The sequence below is a fragment of the Pangasianodon hypophthalmus genome, chromosome 4 (genome assembly GCF_027358585.1).
Source record: "Pangasianodon hypophthalmus isolate fPanHyp1 chromosome 4, fPanHyp1.pri, whole genome shotgun sequence".
Lineage (NCBI taxonomy): Eukaryota > Metazoa > Chordata > Actinopteri > Siluriformes > Pangasiidae > Pangasianodon > Pangasianodon hypophthalmus.
Window position 1 is genome coordinate 29956565 of NC_069713.1, and position 27269 is coordinate 29983833.

At 38.2% G+C, this 27269-nt stretch overlaps 2 protein-coding genes and 1 long non-coding RNA gene across 5 annotated transcripts in view; 1 reads left to right on the top strand and 2 right to left on the bottom strand.

Moving 5' to 3' along the window:
- Positions 1-286: 286 nt before the first annotated feature.
- Positions 287-9567, bottom strand: LOC113540041 (dnaJ homolog subfamily B member 4). Of its 3 annotated transcripts, none has more exons than XM_053233674.1 (4): positions 9164-9566; positions 7000-7145; positions 6182-6607; positions 287-3503 (listed from the first exon to the last, which is right to left on the bottom strand). In XM_053233674.1, the coding sequence occupies exons 1-4, from the start codon at positions 9372-9374 to the stop codon at positions 3270-3272; spliced, it is 1017 nt and encodes a 338-aa protein (XP_053089649.1). In that variant the 5' UTR covers positions 9375-9566; the 3' UTR covers positions 287-3269. The 3 variants fall into 3 exon arrangements, with proteins under 3 accessions (XP_053089649.1, XP_034159416.1, XP_053089650.1); XM_034303525.2 differs by lacking the exon at positions 287-3503 and adding an exon at positions 3510-6028 and having other exon boundaries at positions 9164-9567; XM_053233675.1 differs by lacking the exon at positions 287-3503 and adding an exon at positions 6007-6028 and having other exon boundaries at positions 6138-6607; positions 9164-9567.
- A 4253-nt stretch (positions 9568-13820) lies between these two features.
- On the top strand, positions 13821-20725 carry cope (COPI coat complex subunit epsilon). Its single transcript, XM_026936508.3, has 10 exons — positions 13821-13981; positions 14818-14880; positions 15780-15880; positions 16400-16552; positions 17077-17130; positions 17591-17672; positions 18242-18397; positions 19348-19416; positions 20316-20390; positions 20567-20725. The coding sequence occupies exons 1-10, from the start codon at positions 13880-13882 to the stop codon at positions 20612-20614; spliced, it is 903 nt and encodes a 300-aa protein (XP_026792309.1). The 5' UTR covers positions 13821-13879; the 3' UTR covers positions 20615-20725.
- Positions 20726-20866: 141 nt separating this feature from the next.
- Positions 20867-27269, bottom strand: part of LOC128318079 (uncharacterized) — a 74667-nt gene continuing 68264 nt past the window's right edge. The window contains exon 3 of the long non-coding RNA XR_008301559.1: positions 20867-21787. This is a non-coding gene — a long non-coding RNA (uncharacterized LOC128318079). The remainder of the gene's footprint in view (positions 21788-27269) is intronic.

Here is a 27269-nt window from a genome sequence, read left to right on the forward strand (position 1 = left end):
TGTATATGTGTGTGTGTGTATAGAGAGAGAGAGAGAGAAAGAGAGACAATGTATTAATGTATTTTTGATTTATTTCTAATAAATAACTAATTAATTAATACTGAATATATGCAAATGCATTTGGGTAAATGAAATGCATATTAATGCTAATAAAACAACCAAACAAAGATAAATGATAATTAAATAAATAGTAAAAAAGGAAAAAATAATAATAATAAAAAGGAAAAAATACTAAATTAGTAGACAAAAAAGTAAACATTATTTAATGGATTAACTAATTAAGCATGTCAGATAGTAATGTGTCTCGAACACAAAGCATGATAGATATGCACTTTAAAAGTACAAGATTAAATAAAATAAATGAATAAATATGTATAATATAGATTATAATATATTATTATTAGTAACCGTAGTAAATTTAAAATAATTTAAACTGTGATATTTTTAATAGAAACAATTAAGGACTAAAAATGTCTTTCGATTGATGAATCTGAGTAAGTAGTTATTAATGTCTTAAACACAACACGAGGGATTTAAACTGCACTGTATGAGCATTAAAAAAGATAAAACAGAGATTTGACGTGGATTTTTTTTTTTTTGGTTTGAAGTGGAGTTTTCCATTCCCTCCATCTGAACAAACAACGCTGTGTCACAGTAGAATTACAGCAATGATTCAACACGCCTCATCCTTCTACTCTGACCATTATCAGGATCTCCAGCACAGCCAGTGTAGTCATAGGGGTGGGCGATACTGCAAAATATATCATCATCCTCATGATACTCGATATTAATGAAGAGATTAAAAACAAAACAGTGAAGCCATAGGATCCAAACAGGGGCGGACTGAGCACTAGGCAAAGGTATGCAACCGCCTTGGGCCCCCAGAAGCCAAGAACCCCCTATAAATGCAAAATATATATATATATATATATTTATATATTTTTTAAATTATTAATGCTAAATAACATATAGTGAAATTTTAAATATCGATGTTAAAACCCTGAATTGATTCATATCGCTGTTATCACAGCAGATGAAGGAAGCTCAAGGATAATGAAGGTAAATTTGTGCAACTGAATGGGGCCCCCAAATCACTAAACCCGCCCCTGTATCCAAACTGTAAGTTTAACATTTAAAAAAAACACCATTCACATAAATGTAAATATATATAACCAGGAAAATGAGTGATATTAAAAACTGTTCGATAGGTATAAAAATAGACTTCAGTGTCTCATCAGTTACAGAAACAAGCACTGACGCATGACGACACCCCCGATGCTCATCGTGATACTAATATATCGCGATATCAATATATCGTTATATTGCTGGACTTTATCAGAATATCATCTCGTCCCCCAGCATCACGCCATTTCTCCTCTAAGGGTTTGTATTTTGGGCAAATTTGTCTCAGAGAAAGCAATCCCATGATTCCGTTCACAAGATAAGCGTTAAATCAAAGATCGATGACACACCTGTACTGTAATTGTTTAAAACCATGATCTCATGAGATATGATAATGTTGTAAACCATGATACAGGTTATGTGATAATTGTGAGCTGAAGCTTCGGTATCGGTACACACCTGTTCCATGCTGCACTTTAAACATGTGGCGTCCCCTAGTGGACAGGTGACATGTCTATTACAGCAGCACGCTCAACATCTGTAGATCTCAACGCTCTCAGGGTCGAAGTAACACAACTAAAGATCGCCCTGTATACCCTCTCCACTGCTCAGTGTGTGGCTAAAAAACAAGACAAAACATGTTCACTTCCTTTTTTCCATCTCGAAACAAAACGATACCAAGCAACACTGTTCACTTTTACTTGACTGAAATTACTAAAAAAATCCAAACTAAAACCAACAATAACCAAGAAACTAAAATGACTAAAAACTATTATTCTTGTCAAGAGACTAAAATGAAAACTAAATATAAATTAGTCTCCAAAATGAACACATTAGCACTGACTCTCTCACAGCACAATTGACGCCAGTCCCAAAATAATTGAAGCGACGAATCCCTTTAACTGTCAAAAAATATAAATAATATAATAATAAATATAAAAATAAAATATATAAAAAATAATATTAAAAAAAAAAACATGGCCCCCTTAGCAGGAATTTATTTTATAAATATAATCCAATTATTCAGTTATTCAAATATTCAAATATTAGGCCTTAGAGCTTTTTCTTCTTAAAATTGTCTCTTCATTTTTATTAAAATTGTATTCAAGTAGACATCTTTTATGAGCATACCAGTCAAACAGGCTATAAAGCTATATAACTATAAGAACTATTTTTAAAATACTTTTTTCAATTTAAAGATTTTTTTAAAAAATTGACAAACTATTAACAAATAAAAGAAATACTATAATAACTTTTAAGAAAGCTGTCTAAGCTTCCCGGATGCCATTTTGAGAAGCACGGCCTTAAACCATATTTATTTTTTGTATCTTTGGCACAAAATGCACTTTTTCACTACATAATTGTTAGGCTAAGGCTCAATATTAACATTTACATTTTTTGCATTTTGGGAGAATAAAAATGCACCTGTACAGTCCACGTTTCTGATTTTTTATAAATGTGACCTTGGTTCAAGGCTGTCTGCTTTAGCAAGTGAGACCACATTAGGTGTTTGGAAATTCACAAAAACAATTTATGAAGTTTGATGGCTCACTAAGAATAAAGAAATAAAACATTAGCTATGAGACGGGAAGTTAAATGGATATTCCTATACAGCCACTTGTGGTTAAATGTGTTTGAGATTCCTCTGTAAGCATATTCCGTATTTTACAAAAATACCTACAGTGTTGCATTCAGATTTTTCCAAATAAACCATGTTAGAAAGCAGCCTTTAAAAAATCTGAATCAGGCTCCTAACTGCACTTCAATATTTTGAACTGTCCATGATAATAATATTGTGCTGAATATTGCGGTATATCGTATAATCATGATATTCGATTATCGGTACACGCCTTACTCCAACGTTACCCATTCAAATAAGAAGGAAAACAATGCAGGCTGCGAGTAAAGGAGTCAAATCTGACGTTTACTTTCAGACATGAAGATTGCACTTGCACGTTTATGACCTTATTTGGGCATGCAATATATTTTTTTAAAAAAGCACAAACACTGACTAACTAGATAAAAAATAGAAATTGCACATTGTTTATGGGGCATAGCGGCGATTTGTCCGAGTGTTGGATCGGGAGAGATGGCGAGCGTCAGTGTGGTGCGCCGTTTAACGCCGCCGCAGTCCTGCTGCGTTCCCTTCATGAAGCGGGCAAATGGCGTTTCAGCACGTCCTTGGCGTTGGACGGCAGACTGTCGGGAAAGTTCACGTCAAACTCCACTATGAGATCTCCTCTTTGCTCAGGGTTCTTGGGGAAGGGCAGCCCCTGTCCCGCTACGATCTTCCTCATTCCCGGTTTGATGACCTCCGTGATCTTCATATTGCACGTTTTCCCGTCTATCGTGGAGACCGTAACCGAGCAACCGCACAATGACTGCAATGACAGAAATGGGGGGAAAGAAAATCAGTCATATCATTTTTCCATTACAATTGTTACGTACAACTGCTATCGCAAAAGTTACGCTGACACTGGAGACTCCTTCCCTAAATATAAAATAAACGTCTCCTTACAGAGAAATTCACCATATCAACAATTACACAACATGTTTTTATTCTGTTTATTATTAGACTTCGTTCAATGTACAAAGCCGGCCTTGGAACGAGTCATTACTATGGAAACGTTGACGTATTAAAAGGAGCACAATAATACACACCTGTGATCTGAATGTAGCTGAAAGCTAGCTAACAAGTCGACATTAATCTTCTGGTAAAGATTTTTCTGTTATTATTCTGAACTGATTTTTTCTCAATTCTATTCATATTAGTTATGAAGCTGTACTGCAACAAATCCTGACGATTCCTCAGACCAATCCGATGACACGTACGTCCAAAGTTTTTTTCCATTCCCTGCTCACGACTTTAATTTAATTTCTAATTTCCTAATTGCAATTAGTTCCTGCAAAAATGGAAGAAAAACATACAACCATTGTTTCATCTTATCCTGTCATATACGACCTTTCATTAAACGTGTATAGAGACATTACGAAGAAAAATAAAGCTCGGAAGGAAGTAACAGAGATCGTTGGTGACTCTGGTGAGTGGACGTAGCTAAAACAGTTAGTTTGCTTTGCTAATCTGAGAATAAAGCTAGTACTACACCAAGCAGGTACACATTGGTGCGTTAGTTAACTTGTGCGTTAGATTAGTTAGATTTAGAAGCTATATATAGCTACTGTCATTTCTCATCAGAGGTAAAAAGTGGCTGTTCAGGCCACGCCCACAAGGGACAAAGGTCAAGCGATCCATACTTGTGTGAACGCAGGTTTAAACACACATGTGATATAAGCAGTTGCTAGTATGAATAAATTAGCTGCTTCTATTCACATTAACTAGTGATTATAAAAGGGATAAAAGTGACTTTTAATCTCAGAAACAGTAAAAGCTGATTAACATTAAATGTAGTCAGATTTAATACAAACATAGCAGCACATATGGGAGTAAAAATCTGCCCGGCTTTGACTTCACACTCGTTCTGCCATGGAAGGAGCTGCTAGTGAGTCAAGAACAGTTTAGGTGGGTGAGCCCTCGTCTTTTGGCACTTAACAGCTGAGATCAACTCTCACTGCTCATACTTCACATTACATAACAGACCTAAAGTAGCTGTAATACCTCCTGCCATAACAACATCACGACTGTACAAGGCAAGTGCACTAGAATAGGATAGTGCTAAAGGGGAACACTGTGTTCAAAATACTATAATCTATAATAAATGTCCATCTATTAATACCACAGCACTGCAGAATTCTTGACTCTTGACTGATTAGTCATAAGGTGTTGATTAAGTTTCTATACAACATTAAATGTAATATTGAACTGATAAAAAGTATGACATGATGTTCTTTAATAAATTGTGAATTGTAATAATTGGCAAATTGTTGTGGAATAAGAGGAATTAAACACTTTGTGATCATCATCAGAGTCGTAACAGTAACTCTGCTTTGTGTCAGGCCGCATCACACCACCCCGTTGTTGATTATTTTCCTGTAACAGCACATCCCCAAGTGTTTTATTCCTTACTTACTATATATCGGTGATTATATTTAATACTGTAGATCGATGAAGGATGATATTTATTGTGTGCTGAGGTGCAGGATAATGAGGTGACTCCTACTGTGTAGAATTGGCCTTTTCACCAAAACTGTCAACATCTGTAAACATCTGTTTAAACGACTCTCAACATCATAGGACGATCTGTCACTATCTTCAGCTTCTGTAAACATCTGTTAACATTTCTAAATGCACATAATCAACATCTCAACAACTTTAACTGTACCTCAAAACATCAATTTACATCTGCAAACATACATAAACATCTGGTAACATAATCCTCGATATCTGAACCGATCAGTAAACAGCTGTAAAAAGCAATCATAAACTTCAACATGGGTAAACATCTGTTAATACAACCCTCAACATCTGAAAGCAGAAATATGACTCTCAACAGCTGTTAACATGACACTGGACATCTGTAAAAATTTAACACCGTGACCCTCAACGTCATGTTAAAAAAAAAGTCATCTGTAAACATTACTAAACTCTCAACATCTGTAAACATCTGTTAATATGACCCTCCACATCCATAAACAGATAAACACGCATTAACAGGACCCTGAACATCTGTACACATCTGTTAAGACCCTCAATTTTATATAAACGCCATCTATAAACGTCTTTTATCATCACCCGCCCTCAACATCTGTAAACATCCACTAACCTGATCCTCAACATGTGTAAACATCTATTAACATAACACTGAACATCTGTAAACATCTATTAACTTGACCCTCAACATCTGTAAACCTTTATTAACATGATCTTGACCATCAACATCTCTTAATATGATCCTCAATATCCATGAATATGGTCCCAGAAAAAGTCCATTAACATGAGCCTCAACATCTGTAAACAGATATGCAAACATGCGTTAACAAAAAACCCAAACATCTGTAAGCATCTGTATTCTGTAGCTAAAAGCTGAGACAGCTGTATTAAGTGTTTAATGGTTTACAGCAGCTGAAGACAGACTGGGGCATTTGGGCCTGGGATGCCCACCTGGCGCAGACTGATGCGGACGGGGTAGACGATGTCGGACCCTTCCCTCCTGAAGTGCGGGTGCGGCTTGTCCTTGATGACGAAGACGATGTCGGCAGGGATGCAGCCGGGGGACTCGTCGCCCTCCCGTGGGAACGTGATCTTGGTGCCCTCCTTCCAGCCGCGCTTGATCTCGATGGACAGGATCTTGTCCTCAGTGCGTGTGGTGCGGCCGTCAGCATTCAGGCGACGGCGTGAGATCTTCATGCGCTTGGTACAGCCGTGAAAGACCTCCTCGAGCGAGACACGCAGTTCGTGATGGATCGCCGGGTCCTGCTTACGCCGAGGCTGCCGGTCACGAGGGAAACCGTTCAGATTAAAACTCGTGAAGGAGCCAAAAGGGTCACCGGTGTCCACTTCCATGTCCTCATCGTCTCTGCCGTTCACCTGAAATCAGAATAATACAAATTATATATCGAACTTTTGTACAGTTTATACACTAGTCATGCTGCTTCACAGTACAATAAAAACAAAACAAAAAAGAGTAAACAGGAACACTTTCTATGTGTAAATCCAGATGTTCATCTTGTTTGCCATCATCTCTCCTGTGTGTATTTTTAAATTATTGTAATAAAGTACGAGTAACACAATTTAACTGATATAATCCTTTCCAGAGCCCATGGCTGCTTCCCACAGAGTAACTGCTTTTATGATTAACTTCATTGCATCATTTTGGTTTGTTTTAATAAGCCCCTATTCCCTTCGCCTGTGTCACGCAAAGCACCTTGGGATTTCAGCGTCAATGAAATTTGCTATGTAAATAAATGTTTTGTGATCACCTTGCGTCCAAAGAACATCTCGAAGGGGTTGGTGCCACCAAAGAAGGTGGCGAAGGTGGCATGTGGGTCGCCATGGAACGTGTACGTGAAGGTGCTGCCCTGGCCATCGGACGCTCCTCCTCCTCCTCCACCTCCTCCTTTCAGGCCTGAACATCATGAGATTAACACAATACCTCAGACATTTTTAAATATCCTTTTCCCAGTATGACAAATTCCCGATATGCTTTCAAAATATTAAACATCTAAGAAAAAAAAAACTCAAATTTTATATGACAGCCATATTAAAAAAACATTACATATATATATATATTATATATATATATATATATATATATATATATATATATATATATATATATATATAAAGGTTTGCATGCTACGTTTTGCTCCTCAGTTTATGTAAATTTACATATAAGGAGACTCGCTAATGTGAAAGTCGACTGATCGGCTTCAAATCGTATAATCAGTGATTAGTCACTGTGATCTTATACACATTACGCTGTCAAGTTTAAATCACTTACTTATTTTGTACAATATTTAGTACAACATACGAAAATGCAAAATTCAATCATTTCATACCAATGTATTTAAACAAAGCAATTGAAAACAAATCCATAAATGAACACAAATGAAACTAGCCACTCAAAAGTAATGGCGCCCTATAAAAGGAGGTTACCCTGCATTCACACTAGCAAGTCATTCGTGTCGCTCGTAGTTTGTCTCATGTGGGAGTGGAGTGAGTGCTACCACTGCTGCTTCTACTATTCCAATCATTCTAATATTTTTAATAAACTGAAAAAAGTGTGAAAATTGGTTGTTTGACGTTCATTACATGCGCAAGCTAACTGTACTAGCTACAAACACTCTCCAGAGACACCAACGATCTCTGCTACTTCCTTCCAAGCGTTAATTTTTGTCGTGATGTCTCTATATATATTTAATTAGTGGTCATATACGACGGGTTAAGATGAAACCACATTTAGAAGTTTATCTTTCATTGAAATCATGGCTCCGTGTTACGTGTGTGCATAGAAAGTAACTAGTCGCCTGTTGCTTTGTCGCTCACTAGTGTGAACGCACCTTTAGTGTGTGTCTATGGGAGCTGAGTCGCTGCGATGGCTGAGCTGCATTACTGGAAAGATTTAGCATACGCAGTGCTTATCAGACAAAATGTCGATATGATCTTCGCTGAAGACCATATCGACAGTAGAACGCACGTTTCCTCCGTAGACCGCTGCTGAATTACTTCTTCAGACATTTTGTCTCTTTTTTTTTGGTGCACTAATTACTGGCGATATTAGCACGGTAGCAAGAAACCAACGCTGTTGTTGTTCAGAAAACTTTTCCTGGTGACACTACATTTCTCCGCCTCTGCCCCGCACCTGCCTCCTGACGTAACCTGTTCTGGGGTTCCAGTCCAGTGAATTTTTAAGCCTGGAGTGGAACCGCCTTCTCTGTGGTGAAACCGCGCGGAACGGTTCGAGAAGGAACCTGTGTCGGAACCGTGTCGGTGGAAAAGGAACCTAAGCTTGGCCTTTTATGGAGTTTTGTGGGTGTGGCTAGATACAAATCAACCGTGCTGCTGATTAGCATTGACGAATATACGCACATGATTACGAAGAAAATCAGCGGAACCTTTGCCAATCTAGCAGGAATTTTTAGTTCTCTTTGAGCTGCGAAAACTAAAAAAAAAAAAAAGAAAGAAAGAAAAAAAAAGATAAATGAGGCCCATTTAGAAGACATCAACTGGATGTTAAAATCCATACTGAACCATTTTCAACATCCATTTCATTTTACTTCTTGATATTTATTTGACTGAATAAAAGATTTTTGATCTTATAGTTTTTCATTCATGTTAATACTGAAAACATTTTGGACACCACTGCTGACTGTGAACATCAGTTTCTTATCCAGATGTTAAGGGTATCTCAGAGCTTCTTCTCAGGAGATCAGTGGTAGCAGATGATGCATCACTCCAGCTTGGTACCAACCACACAGCAACAGCCATGTTGTCATAGAAACACAATATTTTTGCCCCAATATGGTTATAATGCGCACCAAAGGCCTCGGTTTTTTTTTTTTTTTTTCTCTTGGTGAGGATAAAATGACCGCAGATAGACGTTAGAGAGGAAAAAGCCCATGCAGAGCAGAGGCTGTGTGTTACCTTCCTCTCCGTACTGGTCGTATATGTCGCGTTTTTTGGGGTCGCTGAGGACTTCATACGCTTCGGCCACCTCCTTGAATTTCTCCGCCGCGTTGGGCGCCTTGTTTTTATCCGGATGCCATTTCAGAGCCTGTTTCCTGTACGCCTTTTTAACATCCTCCTCTGCAGCTCCTTTCGAAATGCCTAGGATTTTATAGTAGTCTTTCCCCATGGTTCGTTCTTCTTCCTCTGTCCGAGCGTGTGTGTGTGTGTGTGTGTGTGTGTGTGAGGTGACAATAAAAATATAAACGCTGATTAAAATCCCCTCCTGGCTTCCCGAGCTGTGGATTCAGCCTCTATAAATACCAGCAGCACAACTCTCCTCTGCTCTGAGACTCTGAGCCTGTGGTTTTTTTCCCTCTCTATCTGCTCCTTTAAATAGCCAGCCCTCCCTCCCTCTCTCTCTCTCTCTCTCTCTCTCTCATTCCCTCTCTCCTTCCCTCAACCGCATCTGTAGGCTCTTTCTAGAAAACCCAGCGTCACTTCCTCCATCTCCCAGACCCGGGATATATCCAAAATTGTGTTCCAGGGAACGCTCCTGCGTCCCAAACTGAAATCTTCCTCCGAAGTACCCGGATGTCCTTCAGGAAAGTGGCGCTCGTTCTACCCTTTTCGTTCCATCGTCTTCCTTTCATACACGTGCGAATTCCGGAGAGCAGAAAAAAAACGCTAGCGCAACGTGAAGTCGTTTCGCATTTCCCTGCGTTCCAAAGTTTCGCATTTCCCTGCGTTCCACTCTGATCTGCGAATTCGTATCATAAAAAATCGACACGTCACAGCATGACCGCTTGAGAAAATCCAAGATGGAGGAAGCGCTGATTATAGCGGTGTGGCACTATCCTGTTTCGTACGAACTCTCTACGCGCATTCTGCGACTGGACGATAGAGTGAACCCACAGCCTTCGTCGTCGTCACAACAATAACAGTGCAAACACATCAGAATCCATGATGTGTGGATAAAAAAAAACCCAACACCTTGGCACGTGATGTCATATCCGTTTGCCGCCCATATTCGCAGCAGTCGACCGAAGAAATTTCGCACATTTGCTGAAAGTCTAGTGTTACCGCCCCTTAACATCAGTCCACTGGTACAGAGGAGGTGTGGCTTAAGATTGTAGTAACCATTAACACCAACTTAACGTCTCTAACGTTTAAATATGTGGAAGATTTGTATGTTTTGTTTTGTTTTGTTTTTTGCTCACTGAGCCTCCCCCATTTCCATCCATGTACACAAAGCTCCGCCCCCAAAATGTATATCGGTTAGCATGCTAACTCGAGTTCTGTCCTGACATCACTTTCAATTGTACTCGGACATTCAACTGCTTGAAAGCCAAGTTACAACTCTATAAACGCGCAACTTGTTTCTATGCTTGTCTATAAAATGACTGACACAAGGCCAGTCCAAATACAAACTAACATTCCGCACCAGAAGGCAGTTTTCCAAACGGATTTATTTTTTCAGCTACGTAATACACTTGTCCTGAGACAATGGTTTAAAATATTATTTTTAATAATTTCTGCAATATTTTTTCACATTATTTGTGATAGTAAGCATGATTTGGAGACTTTTTAGTTCTCTTTAGTGCACTAGACAACTCTAGTGACTTCTTGAGCACACGTTAACGACTATGATTCCACACAATCCGATATGTAATATGGTATAATTTGATATTTAACGATATTTTGTGTAAAGTCGGGTTTTAACTGGACGAGGAGACAAATCTTGTAATGTGTCACAAAGCTGATAGGGTGCGACCGTCCAACGTTAAATGCTAATGCTTTGCTAGTTACATCGCAATGTCAACACGCGCTCGGTTTGTGCAGTTTTTTGAGCTGAAACGTCAAAAGAAATGGATAAATCAATGAATATAAACACGTAGAATATCTACATGAATATACATGAATTTGAACAGCTTTATTTTTTTAAAAATTGTTTTTGTAACCTTGTTTCTCTCAGCGCTGGCACCATTAACTGTTAGATTCAAACTCGCGAAACAAGCCGCGTGAACATGGCATGAACATGGCGTGAAACAGCGCGTGAACATGGTTACCTAGCAACCACATCGCACTGTTCAGTGCAAAGTCAGAGTGAGGCTTTACCTCGAGGTGTTAACTCGACTTCTGATCTGTATCTGGAACTGGGACACTGTGCACACGATACACAACATCTCAATCAATATAGCGACAATTCATGTTTAAGAAAATCGTGTTTAAATCATTCCGAAATCGTACAACGTAAACCCGGATTAATACTTCCGGTCGGCCACTTCCGCTTACTTTAGCTAACTGGTTTGTTTTCATTTTGGTAGTAAACAACACTGTACACTAACATTTTATCTAGCAATAAAGTTAATTTTATGATTTAAATTAAACAAGGAGTAACTTTTTGTATATGTTTGTTTGTTTGTTTGTTTTGTTTTATTTATTTGGGCTTCATCCAGTCGCTACTGAGGCTGTCCAATCTCCCAGCTAACCAAACTGCGTTATCATTACGTCGCCACAACGTTCCCTGATTACCAACATTTCATCATCGCAGCATAACTACTTATGTTTTGACTAGAAAAGTGAAAGTCCTAGATACGTTGTAGCAATGTTACTTCACAATGTTGTGAATCGATGCTGGTCACGTTGTTGCCAAGTAACGTCATTATTGATAGCTGCTAATCACGTTATAGCTACGTAACTTGTTAGCGTTGTGAATCAATGCTAGTCACGTTATGGCAGCGTAACGTATGTTATATAGCTGACTGCTGCGGTCACTTGTGCGCTCTGTAGTCCTCATTTGGCCATAACAGTCCGCTGTTTTTACTGTAGTTCGTCCGCATTGATTTATTGTAGATCGTTTGTATTGTATTGAGGCTGCGTCATGAATAACGGACAGCTCTAAATGCAGGCTGTCAGTGGTGTGCGTGTTCAAACACAGCTGTGCCATTATTAGTTTGGACTGTAGCATGGCTTAGTGAGTGCGTCAGGGAATCAGGGAACAAAGCTGCCACAGATTTCACCCCACTACAGGTCACTTCCTATAAATAGAAAAGTGCGTATGTGTAATTCAGAGGCCCTATTTTTGGTTGATGTTATGTACGAATCAGAAATAGCCAATCATAACTTACCATGTTAATTCATTTAAAATAAATCATTTTAATAAACCATTTTTTTTTTTTCTTTTCAATACACCATTCTGACTTGTTAGGAGTTTATTCTTTTTTTGTGTGTTTGAGTATTTTAATATTATATTTTTATATTTACTATTATAACTTCTCCTGTGCCTTCTAAATAAAAAAATGACGTCTCATAAAGGATTTGACCAAATAAGGACAAGATTCTGACGTCATAACACCTGCTTTTCCTCATTAACATACAGAGAGCTGAAAAAGGAGCCTCGATCCTTCATGATTCACTTCCCTGAACCGATTCTTTCAAAGAATCATGAACTGATTGATCTTCAGTGAAGTGATTCAGAGCAGCTACAATGGCGCCCCCTGCAGTTTTACTCCCATCCACTGTTACTCTCATACACTTTATCCCTCTTACAGCTTATAATAAATAATAAATATAATCCCTCCATGCCATGAGTGCAGATTACACTGTATCTGAATAAATGAGAAACATTTTAGATATAAATTAGATACATTTAACAAATGAACACTCATTTATTCATGCTGTGTCTGATCCTTATTTCAGTATTTCACAGAGTCTGGACTGGGCATTTCAGTAAAATAGTGTACTTTTTAAGAAAGAAAGAAGGAAAGAAAGAAAGGTTGGCGAATAGGAAAGAAAGAAAAATGAAAGATTGGAAAACTGAAAAGAACAATTAACTGAAATTTAAATGAAACAGTGTTCAATTAAATTAAACAGAAATTAAACTTAATTTCTAAATTTAATTTTTTTCTTTTCTTAAAATTTCTTAAATAACATATTCAAATTTAATAATGCCTTTAATAACTACTCTAACTTCTTTAATCATTTCTTTAAAATATCCTTAAAACATCTTTAATAATTTTTTTCATAACTTAAAAAAATAAATAAATTCTTTAAATAAATAAATAATAAATTCTTTACAAATTCTGTAATAACTTCTTTAACTTCATCAATAATTTTGTTAATACTTTATTTAACTTATTTAAGAATTTCTTTAATAACTTCTTAAATTTCTTAAAAAAAACTTTAATAACCTCTTTAATTATTTATTTGATAATATCTTTAATAATTTCTAACTTCTTTAACCTCTTTAATATTTTAAATAGCCTTAATAATTATTTAATAATTTATTTAAAATCTTGTTTAATAATTTATTTGTTAACTTCTTCAACCTCTTTTATTATTTCTTTAATAACTTTTTAAAAGATCTTCAATCATTTCTTTATAAACACCGTTGTTGCAGTATTTATCCGCTAGAGGGCGTCCAGTCTCATTAAAGCGGAAGCGACGGACGTTAGCCGACGTGGCTGTGTGACGTATACAGATTTTACGTTAATACACTCACATTCGGGCAAATCCCGCCTCCTGGCACAGGATTGGCTAGAAGGACTACCCCCTGCACTATGATTGGTTCTCTCACTAAAGAACCGCGGTCGGGTGTGAAGAATGAGCCAATCCGCGCGGAGAAGGCGGGGCTTGTCGAAATACGGATAGGAAAAGAACTAACTAAACATCATTCATAGCTATTACAGCAACATGGCGTCGCAGCAGGGAGAAGTAGATGAACTGTTCGATGTGAAAAATGCCTTTTATATCGGGAGTTATCAACACTGCATTAACGAGGCTCAGAAAGTAAAGGTATATGGTTTTGTATTTTATATTATTCAACATAAAGCAGTTAGAACTTGTGCTGTCTGCTAGTCTTGAAGTCCTTCAGAGCTAACAGAGCTAACAGAGCTAACATTAAACAGCTGGTTTAGGAATGGGCTAGCTATCTTTTAGCACATTTTAAGTGTTTATTTTATGAAACATTTATTATGTCACGCAGATAGTGTTTAGTTTTTTTTTTTTTTTGGAAAGCTGTGACGCGTTAGCTGTCATTTAACTTCATATCACACCGCAATAGACCTGACCTGATAATCAGATATCGCGATATTCTAAAATATCGCGATATTCAGCAAGCACAGCATTAAGTAGCAGTAATGATTAAGGACAAATTCAGAAAAATTCAACCTTGATGCACAATAAACTTGATTATATTGATGAAAAAAGATTAAACTGGAAAAAAAAAACAAAAGTCAACCCAGAATTTTGCATCTGGAGATGACATGTTAGTGATGAAGATTAATATCATGTTAGTGATGAAGATTAATATCATGTTAGTGATGGAGATTAATATCATGTTAGTGATGGAGATTAATATCATGTTAGTGATGAAGATTAATATCATGTTAGTGATGAAGATTAATATCATGTTAGTGATGAAGATTAATATCATGTTAGTGATGGAGATTAATATCATGTTAGTGATGGAGATTAATATCATGTTAGTGATGAAGATTAATATCATGTTAGTGATGAAGATTAATATCATGTTAGTGATGAAGATTAATATCATGTTAGTGATGAAGGGCAAATGCTTCTTTTTTTACACTCTTCATGTGTCTGATTTTCGTTATTGCTTTATGTTACAGACTTCCGGACCTGAGAAAGAACTGGAGAAGGATATTTTCCTGTACAGAGCGTACATTGCACAGGTAAGTGTGTGTGTGTGTGTGTGTGTTCTAGTGTTTCTAAAAATTGGCTGACGTTGTAGTGAGAATCAAAATACACTTATTACAGAGTCACGTGATTGAATACATAGCAACGTGACAGCTTTCGTCCGGTGATGGAGAGATCTGTTGTCATGTCTTCTCACAACAAACGCTGATTAAAGCGCTGCAGCTGCACATTTCACGCTATTATTCATATAAAAGCTGCTTTAAAACTCAGGCCAGTAACTGATGCTTAGCGTGTGCATGTATTGTCTATACATTAGCCAGTTTTCTCTTTAAACCTGAAGTGTGTCAGCATATTAACTTATTTTTTATGGAAAAATAATCACGGTAAATTGTAGCCCAGTTTAACGAAGGACATCACAACAGGGCTCGGTTACGGAAATATTGCTATCACAGAAATAATATAAATGTCATTTTAAATATGAATTTTTATATCAGATCAGCTGCTTCTAATGCACAGTATCTCAGAAAAGTGCATTTATCATGATATGGATATTAATGGTCATATTGCGCAGCCTTAAGTCACTTTATTATGGACTCAGGTTGATTTTATTCGTATTAAATTATATTGTGTATATATTTATATATATACTGTATGTGTATAAAGACAAATTAGACGTGTAGAAAACTAAAAATACCTTGATTTTGGAATGTTTACTACAAAATAATGTGTAAAAATGGTCAAAAATCAAAGCAGGTCTATTAGAGACTACTCCCTGTCTCCTGTCTCGGGCAGTAATGTGTGTATCTTTGCTAAGAACACGAACTAGACGTGACTTTGGGATAAAGACGTGTGATTCTGCACATGAAGTCACGTTCGTAGTTTGTGTCTGTAAATCCTCAGTGGTGTAAAATACCATTTTCTCGTCCCTCCACAGAGGAAGTATGGAGTGGTGCTGGAGGACATAAAGCCGAGTTTCTCAGAGGAGCTGAAAGCCGTGCGGATGTTTGCAGATTACATGTCCAGCGAGGCCAAAAGGTCCGTATGCATCTCTAACTCTGCGGCATGGATTTAACTTGGATCCGTCTTACTGATCTTTTGGACCGACAGATTATTTAGCATGTTTTTCTCTTCTGTATGAACACACACACTCACACACACACACACACACACACACAGAAATCACATGCACGAATTAGTGTAAAGTCTCCTTCAGTGAGTGAACAAACCAAAGTAAAATGATTCTGATTAATCGTGGAAAGAGCTCAGTCTTGTGTTTGACAGCTCGTGATTTCAGATCGCATTTAATGCGTGTTAATAGCTAACAAAACTAACCAGCTAGCTAACATATGCTCCACATCGGATTAGATTACGTTACCCGGCTGCAGACGATTAGATTACGTTACCCGGCTGCAGACGAATCTACAAATCTAATCAGAACATTAACATCAGATACATTAGAATATTAGCTATAAGACAGCCAATTAAAGGAACAGGTACATAAAAACTGTAATAACTGCAATGTCAGTTTTGTTGACGTCACATGACTTTGTGCAGGGACGCCATCGTGGCTGAGCTGGATAAGAAAATGAGTAAGAGTGTGGACGTGTCCAACACCACCTTCCTGCTGATGGCCGCTTCCATCTACCTGCACGAGGGGAACACGGACGCGGCGCTGCGCACGCTGCACCAGGGCGAGAGCCTCGAGTGGTCAGTGTTACGCTCTCTTACACGGCACGCTTTTACTCTCCTTACTCAGGTTTGATGGTTGGCGTGTAACTGAACAGAAACTGAAAACACGTCCAGGCTTACAGAAATTTTTCCAGACAAAATGCCACCAGTTTCAAAGACCGTATTCTATGGACATCTTTATTTTTTTTTCTTCTTCTCTAATATTTTTCAAGTGACCGATTATTTTTGTCTACTTTTGACTACTTTAATCCGACTTCAGCCAGTCCTGCTTTATTCAGGGTTCGTACAAGCAGCATAATAACATCCAACGTACCACCATAAAATAAGTATCAAATCTGTTCAGCTATTAAATGCTTGATTTTTTTTGCATCATTTGCTTTCGAAGACAACATTAAAACTCCCCCAAAAGATTCCAGTGTAGAATTTTGTTTGCGTAAGTACAAGACATTGTGTAACATCTCAGCTGAAAGGATGTGTGTGATAGATTTTTGTGTTATATAAGTCTATTTACGTGTGTTTATTTTTTTTTTTGTGTGTTTCAGCATGGCGATGAGCGTTCAGATCCTTCTCAAGCTGGACAGAGTCGACATGGCAAGGTAGGATTTTGCTTTACGTCTACTAATACAGATTCTGGAAAACGTAAGTAATGTAACGGGAAATGAAAAAGTAGTCTAAAAAAAAAAAGTCACACTAGTTTCTTTTTTCACTTTAATATCACTTTGTATGAAGAGTAGAGGTGTGTACCTTGTGCAGTTATTCTTGTCGTCCTTTAAAGCGAAATAAAATGGATTCTATCGCAACCTGCTGTGCGTGAAAGAGCTGTTTCTGAGCCGCGGGTTGCACATCGCTCTCCAATCCAATAGTTTTGATTCAGATCAGCAGCGTGAATTGTATTTTGAATTGGTGCAACCTTAAAAATAGAGTAATATGACACACAGATTTACAGTCATTTATTTACTTTCGTTGTTAACAGCATAAGTAAAGTAATATGGTTTGAAGGACAGTTCGAATGCGTAGTGCGGTAGATTCAGCAGGTGTGTGTTAATGCCTGTGCAGGAAGGAGCTGAAGAAGATGCAGGAGCAGGATGAAGACGCCACGCTGACTCAGCTGGCCACGGCCTGGCTGAACCTCGCTGTCGTGAGTATCAATATCCATATCAAAAACAAAATCAATATCGTGATAAATCGTGTAGCCGAGTATTGCAATATGTTTTTATACCTTTTTATGTATTTAAAAATTAATAACAATTACAAACTCAGGAAGAATTGCTGTTAAGGTTTTCTAGTTTTGAGTCTTTAAAATATTATAATTCGTACAGATTTTCACTTTTTTTCTCTCCTATTCTGTGTTTATCATCAAAATCTTAAAATGCAACACAACTATTTTGCTGGCAGCTTGTTAGCAAACCTACTGATCATGATACACATCATATCTCATAGAAATGTCTTCAGTACTCGTGACTTTTTCACCTCTGACCGTGGAGACTCCTTCCATAAAAGTAACAGAAATGTCTCCTTGCAGAAAACGTCGCTATAATATTCTCCATACATTCTTATTATTCTTATAAGTCCAAAAAAAAGAACCACTTTGTGTTGAATTTCCATGTTGCCATTTAAATGAGAATAAACTTAAAAATCGAACAAAGAGATATTATGATAGAATTGAAAATAAAATATTTCTCACAGTGATTTGAAATGTTTAAACAGGGAGGAGAGAAGCTGCAGGACGCCTTCTACATCTTCCAGGAGATGGCTGATAAATACTCGCCCACTCTGATCCTGCTGAACGGCCAGGCCGCGTGTCACATGGCGCAGTGCAAATGGGACGAGGCCGAGTCGGTCCTGCAGGACGCCCTGGATAAAGTACGTACCTTCAGTCTGTCAGTCAGCGTATAAACAGTCCAGATGTTTGACGTTCAGGTGAAAACATATAATAAAGAATACTGAATTAAATAATAAATACACAGCGTGAAGTCGGGGCTCGGAATCACGTCATATTCGAGCTATGAAGTGCAGGGGACAAAACATGGACGCCTCCATGTTCAGCGTTTGTTAGCAACAATCTAGCTAACATTTAACAAGCAAACATATCTGTATGTTGATTGCGCTAAAGCAAATATTTGTATATACAATGTAACTCACTTAAATACATTCTAGTACGTTTATTCTTGATGCTGGGAGCGGCCATGTTGATTTGATTGTTGTCATTTGCTGAACTCAGGGGTTGAGAAGACCGTCCTGACTTTCCGAGTAGGAATTCAGAGTTTCAGGGGTGTATTCTTTGTCCCCTCGTTTTCCTGAGCTCTGAGTGTTAGTCAAATGCTGTAACACCCAGAATTATCTGATTAATTTAATGTGATATTTTGACGTTTGACTGCTACTTTACAAAGAAATCATTAAGAATACGAAGCGGTAAAACCGTCTTCTTATAAACTGCTAATTTACTAGACGTTAGCTAGCAATGCTAGGTAATGCTAGTGATGTTTGGTTGTTTGAGATGACAGTAGGACATGGGGTTGTTTTCAGATTGCATTTAGATTGTGTCATTGCTAATGATGGCACTGGTGTAGAGTTTTTCTTAAGCAATTTATAATGTTTAATAATTGTAATAATTTGTTCAGGAGTACACTTTAGCTGCCCCAGAGTCCGTCTGTACCCAGTTATCTGTTAGAAGATGCATTATAAAGCCTTGATGTTACCCTGAGATGAAGTCTGTTCTTTGTGTAAAAAACACTTGCATTGAATTGAATCTTGTTTTTAATTGAAATGATATTTCTGCACACACACACACACACACACACACACACATGCAGGACAGCAGCCATCCTGAAACACTCATCAACCTGATCGTGTTAACGCAGCATCTGGGTAAACCTCCCGAGGTGAGTCCTTTCTTTTCCCTCTCCATGATCTGACACTAGTATATGAGTAATAAAAAATAGAAACTTCAAAATATTTAACTCCTGCCATTTTTCCCCCCCAGAAGATACTTGTTGCTAGTGTGAACGCAGGGTCAATGCAATTTGTCGCTTCGTAGCTCGAGTCACACACTCGCTTTGTCAGCAGTGTGAACTAGGGGTTGCGTTGAGTAACACAGTCACTAATCGCCATTGTGAGGATGTCGAGTAGTCGGGCCAGTGGAAAAAAACAGTGATTCAGATGGTAAAGAATGCAGCTAAATGTACTTTGTTAGTCCAAAAAAAGTCACACTAGTTTCTTTTTTCACTTTGATATCACTTTGTATGAAGAGTAGAGGTGTGTACCTTGTGCAGTTATTCTTGTCGTCCGTTAAAGCGAAATAAAACTGATTCTATCGCGACCCGCTGTGCGTGAAAGAGCTGTTTCTGAGCCGCGGGTTGCACATCACTCTCCAATCCAATAGTTTTTAGTCAGATCATCAACGTGAATTGTATTTTGAATTGGTGCAACCTTAAAAATAGAGTAATATGGTACACAGATTTACATTTTGCACAAATCTATTTACTTTCCTTGTTAACAGTGTAGCAGAAAATAGCACTGAAGCTAGAAATGTAATTCCTCGCCTGTGTACGGCTGTTAAGTGAAGTGTGGCTTGACGCATTTTTGCTGCATTAATTTAAAAAAATAGTGACATCCCAAATGTATTTCTATGGAAAAGACAACTAGTCGAGTACTTTTTTTTTTTAATTGGTCAACTAGGGAATATTCATAGTCATCCAAGCCCTAACGTGAGATTAGGCTTCATATAGAAGTCTGTGCTTTTAACAGACCTTTTTTCCCTCCTTTCCTCGTGTCTATTCAGGTCACAAATCGCTATCTGTCTCAGCTGAAAGACGCCCACAAGTCGCATCCTTTTGTGAAGGACTATCTCACTAAGGTAAGGTGATTCCAGCTTCTCTAATAACTGACGTGATCAAATCATAAAAGAAAGTAAGCCGTTAGAGAAAGCCTCTTGTGCCATCACTCGTTACTGTTGCAGTAAAAAGAAAACGGCTTCCACTTGTTTCTCAATGATGATGACTTTTGTGACACGGCTTCGCTTCTCGCCCACAGGAGAACGAATTCGACAGACTTGTGATGCAGTACGCTCCCAGCGCCTGAACACAGCCGTCTCCCGACTTTCTAATCCTCACATTTTTTTGTTGTCAATATATTTTTCTTTATTCTATAAGCATTCCTGTGTACTGATTTAATAAATCCCTTTACGCCACAGTGCTGATTTTTGAACGCTTGATTCTGATTGGTCAGGAGGTGTTTTGCGGTATGTTGCGCTTGCCCTTCTGGACACTTTAAACATTTTCAGGAAGTCACAGACGTCACTCACTAGCACTAGAACATTGCTGTACGTGCACATTTAAAAGATCTTTTAAAGTAGACAGACACTAACACTGTTAAAGGGCTCTTCTTAACAAGATTTTAATCCAGGTTCACAGAACGGTTAATTAAATAAACAGCTTAAGGCTTCCTAGGTAACACAGTGAAGTTTTTACGCTGCAGGTCTGCATACTGACACTAGATGGCTGTAAAGCAGTGGTTCTCAAACCAGGTATCAGTTCCTTGTCCTTGCTGTCTCTCAACTCACTCAACTCAGGGATGAAACATGTCTGCTTACATTCATGTGCATGCAAAGCTTTGAGTTTGCTTAGGAGTGCTTTAGGTTAAAACATTAAACTGGACTGCTAATATAGCTGATAAATACAAACAACATTGTGGATACGCTCAAATATCATAAAAAAACTGGTTTTAGCCGGTGTGTTAATGAATGCAGCATGGGTTATCTCACCTTACACCACAACACAGTTGAATTCTGGATTCTGATTGGTCAGAAGGTGTTGACAGGGACTTGTATGGTGAATGCTCCACATTACAAAATGTGTAATCATTGATATGGTGAAATTTTCATCATTACAATCTGCTGCTGGTTTTATTACCGTTAATAATCGAGCTGACTAGTGAGGAAAACTAATTAGCTGATGCCTTTTGCGTAGAAGATTCGCATTTTAACATCGCTGTACGAGTGCTACGAATTATCACAAAGAATATGGCAAAAGAATAGATTACTGTCCCCCAATAACAAAAAGCAGATGAACCAATCAATATATATCTGGAATGATTGACAGTTGAGTAGATGTGTTGAACTCTCTGATATGAACTGACCTCCCTCCAAGCTCCGCCCTCTTCCAGTCATCTCACATTTGTAATATTTTGGCCAGTGCTATTGTCTCGTCTCGATTTTCCTGCTTGAAAGATGCGATGATGTGGCATCCTCGCATTCTGTTAATGTGAAATAAAATCTGTCAACGTACTGTATATTCGATTTAGCTAACATTAGACATGTATATAGCTAAGATTGTTAACTATATTTATTAGGGATGCCACTGAAAATTTTCAATCAAAAATGTCACCTTTGGTTTTTAAAAAAAAAAAAAAAGGGCAAGCATTTTGACTAAAAATAGAAGACCTACAAACAAAGTGCCAAATGTAACAGTGAACAATGAAAATGTCAGCTGTGTGGAACAATTTCACACTTTCTACAGAGGACGTGAGGTCCGAATTTGTAAAGAGAATCAAGCGAAAAATGCACACGGGATTTCTAGGATTGAAGTAATTGTTTCAACAACTGCTGCTTGTGGTGTTCAGGAGAAAATGTGCAAGTAGGTAATTTCCCTGCATCTTTTTTCTGCACCGCAATTCTTGCATCTCATTCCTCAGCGTCAGCGTCGGCGTTGGCTTTCTGCCGGAAAAAAGTCATTGGATTTCTATTCAGGTCTTCAGGCCTTAAAAATGTGCAGCGTGTCACTGTGGTTCAGTGTACTACAGGGCTTAGAGATGGTAATACATGAAACACAACCAGCGTGCCAGGTGCAGCAAAGCCAAGGGATTTATAGGGCAGAAGGTGGAATAACCTCCATCTCTGCATCGTTGTGGTTTTTTTTTTTTTTTTAAAGCTGCTCTGGCTGAGACATCTGATTACAAGAAAAGAGGAAAAAAAAATAGACAAACTTGTCTGTCATTCATTCATCGTTCATCTTGAGTAAGCACTTTATTCTGGTCAGGGTGGTGGTGGATCCGGAGCCAATCCGCAGAACACTGAGGCAGGGATACACCATTGCAGGGTTCATTCACACACTCATTCACGCTTAAGTTTAGTCATGATTTGTTTCTTCAGCTCTTTGTGAGCTTTGCCTTTTATGGAGGTTTGTGGGTGTAAATGTAAAATGTTAATCAGCTATGCTGTGAATATGCTTGTTCATGCTTGCTGCATTATTTCATAGCTTATTGTCATTTATATCAACCGTGCAAAGTTGACGAAACCATTTTTAAATCTGGTGGGAATTTTTAGTTCAGCTTGACCTACGAAAACATACACAAAACATTGACATTATTAAAACATCGATAAAGGAGGTCCAGTACTGCTTTGTGTCAAGGTTTACATGGTTAAGATACATCAACTGTATGTACACTGATCAGCCATAACATCAGCCAAAACCACCTGCCTAATATTGTGTAGGTCCCCCTTGTGCTGCCAAAACAGCTCTGACCCATCGAGTCATGGACTCCACAAGACCTCTGAAGATGTGCTTCTGGCACCAAGACATTAGCAGCAGATCCTTTAAGTCCTTGAAGTTGCGAGGTGGAGCCTCCATAGATCGGACTTGTTTGTCCAGCACATTCCACAGATGCTCAATCGGATTGAGATCTTGGGAATTTTGAAGTCAACACCTTGAACTCACGTTCCTTTAACATTCCTGAACAATTTTTGCAGTGTGGCAGGGCGCATTATCCTGCTGAAAGAGGCCCCTGCCATTAGGGAACACTGTTGCCATGAAGTGGGGCACTTGGTCTGGTCTGCAACAATGTTTAGGTAGGGGGTATGTGTCAAAGTAACATCCACATGAATGCCAGGACCCAAAGTTTCCCAGCAGAACATTGCCCAGAGCATCACACTGCCTCCGCCAGCTTGCCTTCTTCCCATAGTGCATCCTGGTGCCATCTCTTCCCCAGGTAAGTGACACACACGAATGCTCACATGACCATTGTAGGAGCTTGCGGTGGTGGACAGAGGTCAGCATGGACACTCTGACCGGTCTGTGGCTATGCAGCCCCATATGCAGCAAGCTTCGATGCACTATGTGTTCTTACATCTTTCTATCATAGCCAGCATGAACTTGTAAAGCAATTTGTGCTACAGTAGCTCTTCTGTGGAATCGGACCAGACGGGCTAGCATTCGCTCCCCACGCGCATCAATGAGCCTTGGGCGCCCATGACCCTGTCGCCAGTTCACCATTTGTCCTTCCTTGGAACACCTTTGGTAGATACTAACCACTGCATACCAGGAACACCCCACAAGACCTGCTGTTTTGGAGATGCTCTGACCCAGTCATCTAGCCATCACAATTTGGCCCTTGTCCAACACATCAACTTTGAGAACTGACTGTTCACTTGCTGCCTAATATATCCCACACCTTGACAGGTGCCACTGTAGCAAGATCATCAGTGTTATTCACTTCACCTGTCAGTGGTTTAAATGTTATGGCTGATCGGTGTACAGTTGAGGTCAAAAGTTTACATCCCCCTTTCAGAATCTGCAAAATGTTTATTATTTTACCAAAATAAGAGCGATCATACAAAATGCATGTTATTGTTTATTTAGTGCTGACCTGAATAAGATATTTCACATAAAAGATGTTTACATATCGTCCACAAGAGAAAATAATAGTTGAATTTATAAAAATGACCCCGTTCAAAAGTTTACATCCCCTTGATTCTTAATACTGTGTTGTTACCTGAATGATCCACAGCTGTGTTTTTTTGTTTAGTGATAGTTGTTCAAAAGTCCCTTGTTTGTCCTGAACAGTTAAACTGCCTGCTGTTCTTCAGAAAAATCCTTCAGGTCCCAAAAATTCTTTGGTTTTTGTGTATTTGAACCCTTTCCAACAATGACTGTATGATTTTGAGATCCATCTTTTCACACTGAGGACGAAGGTGGGACTCATATGCAACTATTACAGAAGGTTCAAACGCTCACTGATGCTCCAGAAGGAAAAACCGTGCATTAAGAGCCGGGGGGTGAAAACTTTTTGAATTTGAAGATCAGGGTAAATTTAACTTATTTTGTCTTCTGGGAAACATGTAACTATCTTCTGTAGCCTCTGAAGGGCAGTTCTAAATGGAAAAATACAATATTTAGGCAAAATAAGAAAAATGTACACATCTCCATTCTGTTCAAAAGTTTTCACCCCCCGGCTCTTAATGCATGTTTTTTCCTTCTGGAGCATCAGTGAGCGTTTGACCCTTCTGTAATAGTTGCATATGAGTCCCTCAGTCGTCCTCAGTGTGAAAAGATGGATCTCAAACACAGTATTAAGAATCAAGGGTATGTAAACTTTTGAACGGGGTCATTTTTATAAATTCAACTATTATTTTCTCTTGTGGACGATATGTAAACATCTTTTATATGAAATATCTTATTCAGGTCAGCACTAAATAAACAATAACATGCATTTTGTATGATCCTCTTATTTCGGTAAAATAATAAACATTTTGCAGATTCTGAAAGGGGGATGTAAACTTTTGACCTCAACTGTATATACGCTGTCACAGGATAACAAGATGGATGATTTGCTTTTTCTGACAGATTTTCTTTTTAAAAATTGGGATGGCTTGTGCTTCAGTTCAGCTACTAAAGCAAAGGTGAGTGAGCAGTCGAATATAAAGCTTGCGGGACAAACACCAAAAAATCCCACGTTCATTAGCACGAACATGCGGGGCTGCGCGATGCATTCACAGCATCCTTAGTAACTGCCTGGTCAGGATCGCTGTGGTTTAATTTAAACAATTGATTTGTATGTTTTGGGAAGTATAGCCAACTAAATTTGGTACGAAATATCGCAAGCAAAAATAATAATTGCATAAGCGGAATTAAAAACCGTAGCTGATATAGCTGAGGTTGAGAAAATGTCAGAGCTGGAGTTCACACACCATGCTGACAGTGTGGTGTTTCAGCTGTGGGGTTTTCCCAGTTTTTTTCCCACTGTTTCTAGAGGAATAATGGTTAGGATTGTATTTAATTAAAAAAAAAAAAAAAACGAAAACAACAAAAAACCCTTTTTTTAAAATCCAAATACAGATACTGATGTTACACCCCTACTGCAGACCAACACGATTGCAGTCTGAAATGAGAGCAGTCCCTACAGGACAGAATCCAGAAGTGCAGAAGTGATCTTCTATTGCATTTTCTGACCTGCTTTACTGATCATTCAATTACAAATATTTTTCCAGGTGGTTGGGAAATACCCAGGTCATTGTAGTCTTGTTATACCATCATGGAACTACATCTCCCTTCGGGCCTGGGAATTTATCCAAAGTGCAAACTCAGCACAAGAGATCAGCATTAATGCTCAGCAGTTAGCAAATGATATCACAGACTGTTAACATGCTATTTACTGAACCCTTTTTTTCTAAGAATGTACCAAATAACTAGACAGTTTGGCTAAATTTCAAATAGAGTCTAGGTAGGAAGTAAAGAATTAAACACTTCGGTGGAGGGGTGTGCTGTTATAGGAGAATAACAAACCATAAAGTAGCTTGTGGAGTTACTGTTACTACATCAAAGTTGGTTATTTTCCACATCCAGCACATCCTGTAGTGCTTTATTCCTCTTATACGACAGCAAATTGCCAAAAAATAACATTCGTGTTCATTAAAGAACGTTATACTTTTTATCCATTTATAGTTACATTTAATGTTTTCACACATACTATTAAAAAAAGCTATTAGTAAATGATAGTGTGTGAGATGTTGGTACAAGTGTATCAGCTGGCACAGACTGCTGAGGTTTTAAAACAGCACTGTGTGTGTGTGTGTGTGTGTGTGTGTGGTTTTTTTTTTCCCAGTGCACAGTGTGTATTAATCATCCTCTCCCCCTCATGAGTGTCAGTTTCTGCCCACAGCTCTGCTATTAGCTTGGTATTTTTGGTTGGTGGAATGTTTCTTATCCTAGCAGTCACAATGAGGTCTTTACAAACTTCAGCGACGCTCATACACTCATACCAACACCACGCACACACACACACACACACACACACACACACACACATACACACACAATCATGACAGTGTAAATGGTCAGAACAAACCACCACACAAATGTACCTAATTAAATGACCAATATATGTAGCTATAAAGTTATAAAGTAGGCATACATAGTAAACTAGTAAGTGTGTATTAGGCATCCATTTTATTTTAATTTGAATGCCTGCATATATAAAGGAGCAATAGTTGTTTTTTTTTTTATTCATACTTGTACAAATAACCTGGAAAAATATGTAGAACAGGATTAAAAAAAATGGTTTAAGCCACGGCCTCAGCAAAAGTGTATTACGTGGCAGAGAAAATCCATTTGGAAAATGACCTTATGGTCCAGAAGCTTGTTTTTGTTTGGATGGGCCATCTGTTAATCATTTATAGACAATCCCCAACACCCCTTCACTCTGAAATCGCCAAGCATCCAGCACAGCCAGATAATTCTCCTGTAAGCAAATAAAAAAAACTCTGTGCTTCAAAAAACCCGACAGAATAAAACCAGAATAAACACTAGCAGTACTTTTCCATGATGGAGTGATTTGTTATTTGTGATTGGGATGACGTTGGACACAGATGTTGCTCCTGGACAGGTATGTAAACACAACCTGTTTAAAGCTTTGTACTATTTGAATACCTGGTTTTACATAACGAATCAAATAGATATGTTTT

Excerpts from the sequence above, each read along its gene's own strand:
- LOC113540041 (XM_053233674.1), bottom strand. The coding sequence starts at position 9,374 with ATGGGGAAAGACTACTATAAAATCCTAGGCATTTCGAAAGGAGCTGCA. Across the intron at positions 7,146-9,163 it reads CGACCAGTACGGAGAGGAAG|GCCTGAAAGGAGGAGGTGGA; the intron begins GTAACACACAGC and ends CATGATGTTCAG. Across the intron at positions 6,608-6,999 it reads AGATGTTCTTTGGACGCAAG|GTGAACGGCAGAGACGATGA; the intron begins GTGATCACAAAA and ends TTCTGATTTCAG.
- cope (XM_026936508.3), top strand. The coding sequence starts at position 13,880 with ATGGCGTCGCAGCAGGGAGAAGTAGATGAACTGTTCGATGTGAAAAAT. Across the intron at positions 13,982-14,817 it reads ACGAGGCTCAGAAAGTAAAG|ACTTCCGGACCTGAGAAAGA; the intron begins GTATATGGTTTT and ends TTTATGTTACAG. Across the intron at positions 17,131-17,590 it reads GACAGAGTCGACATGGCAAG|GAAGGAGCTGAAGAAGATGC; the intron begins GTAGGATTTTGC and ends ATGCCTGTGCAG.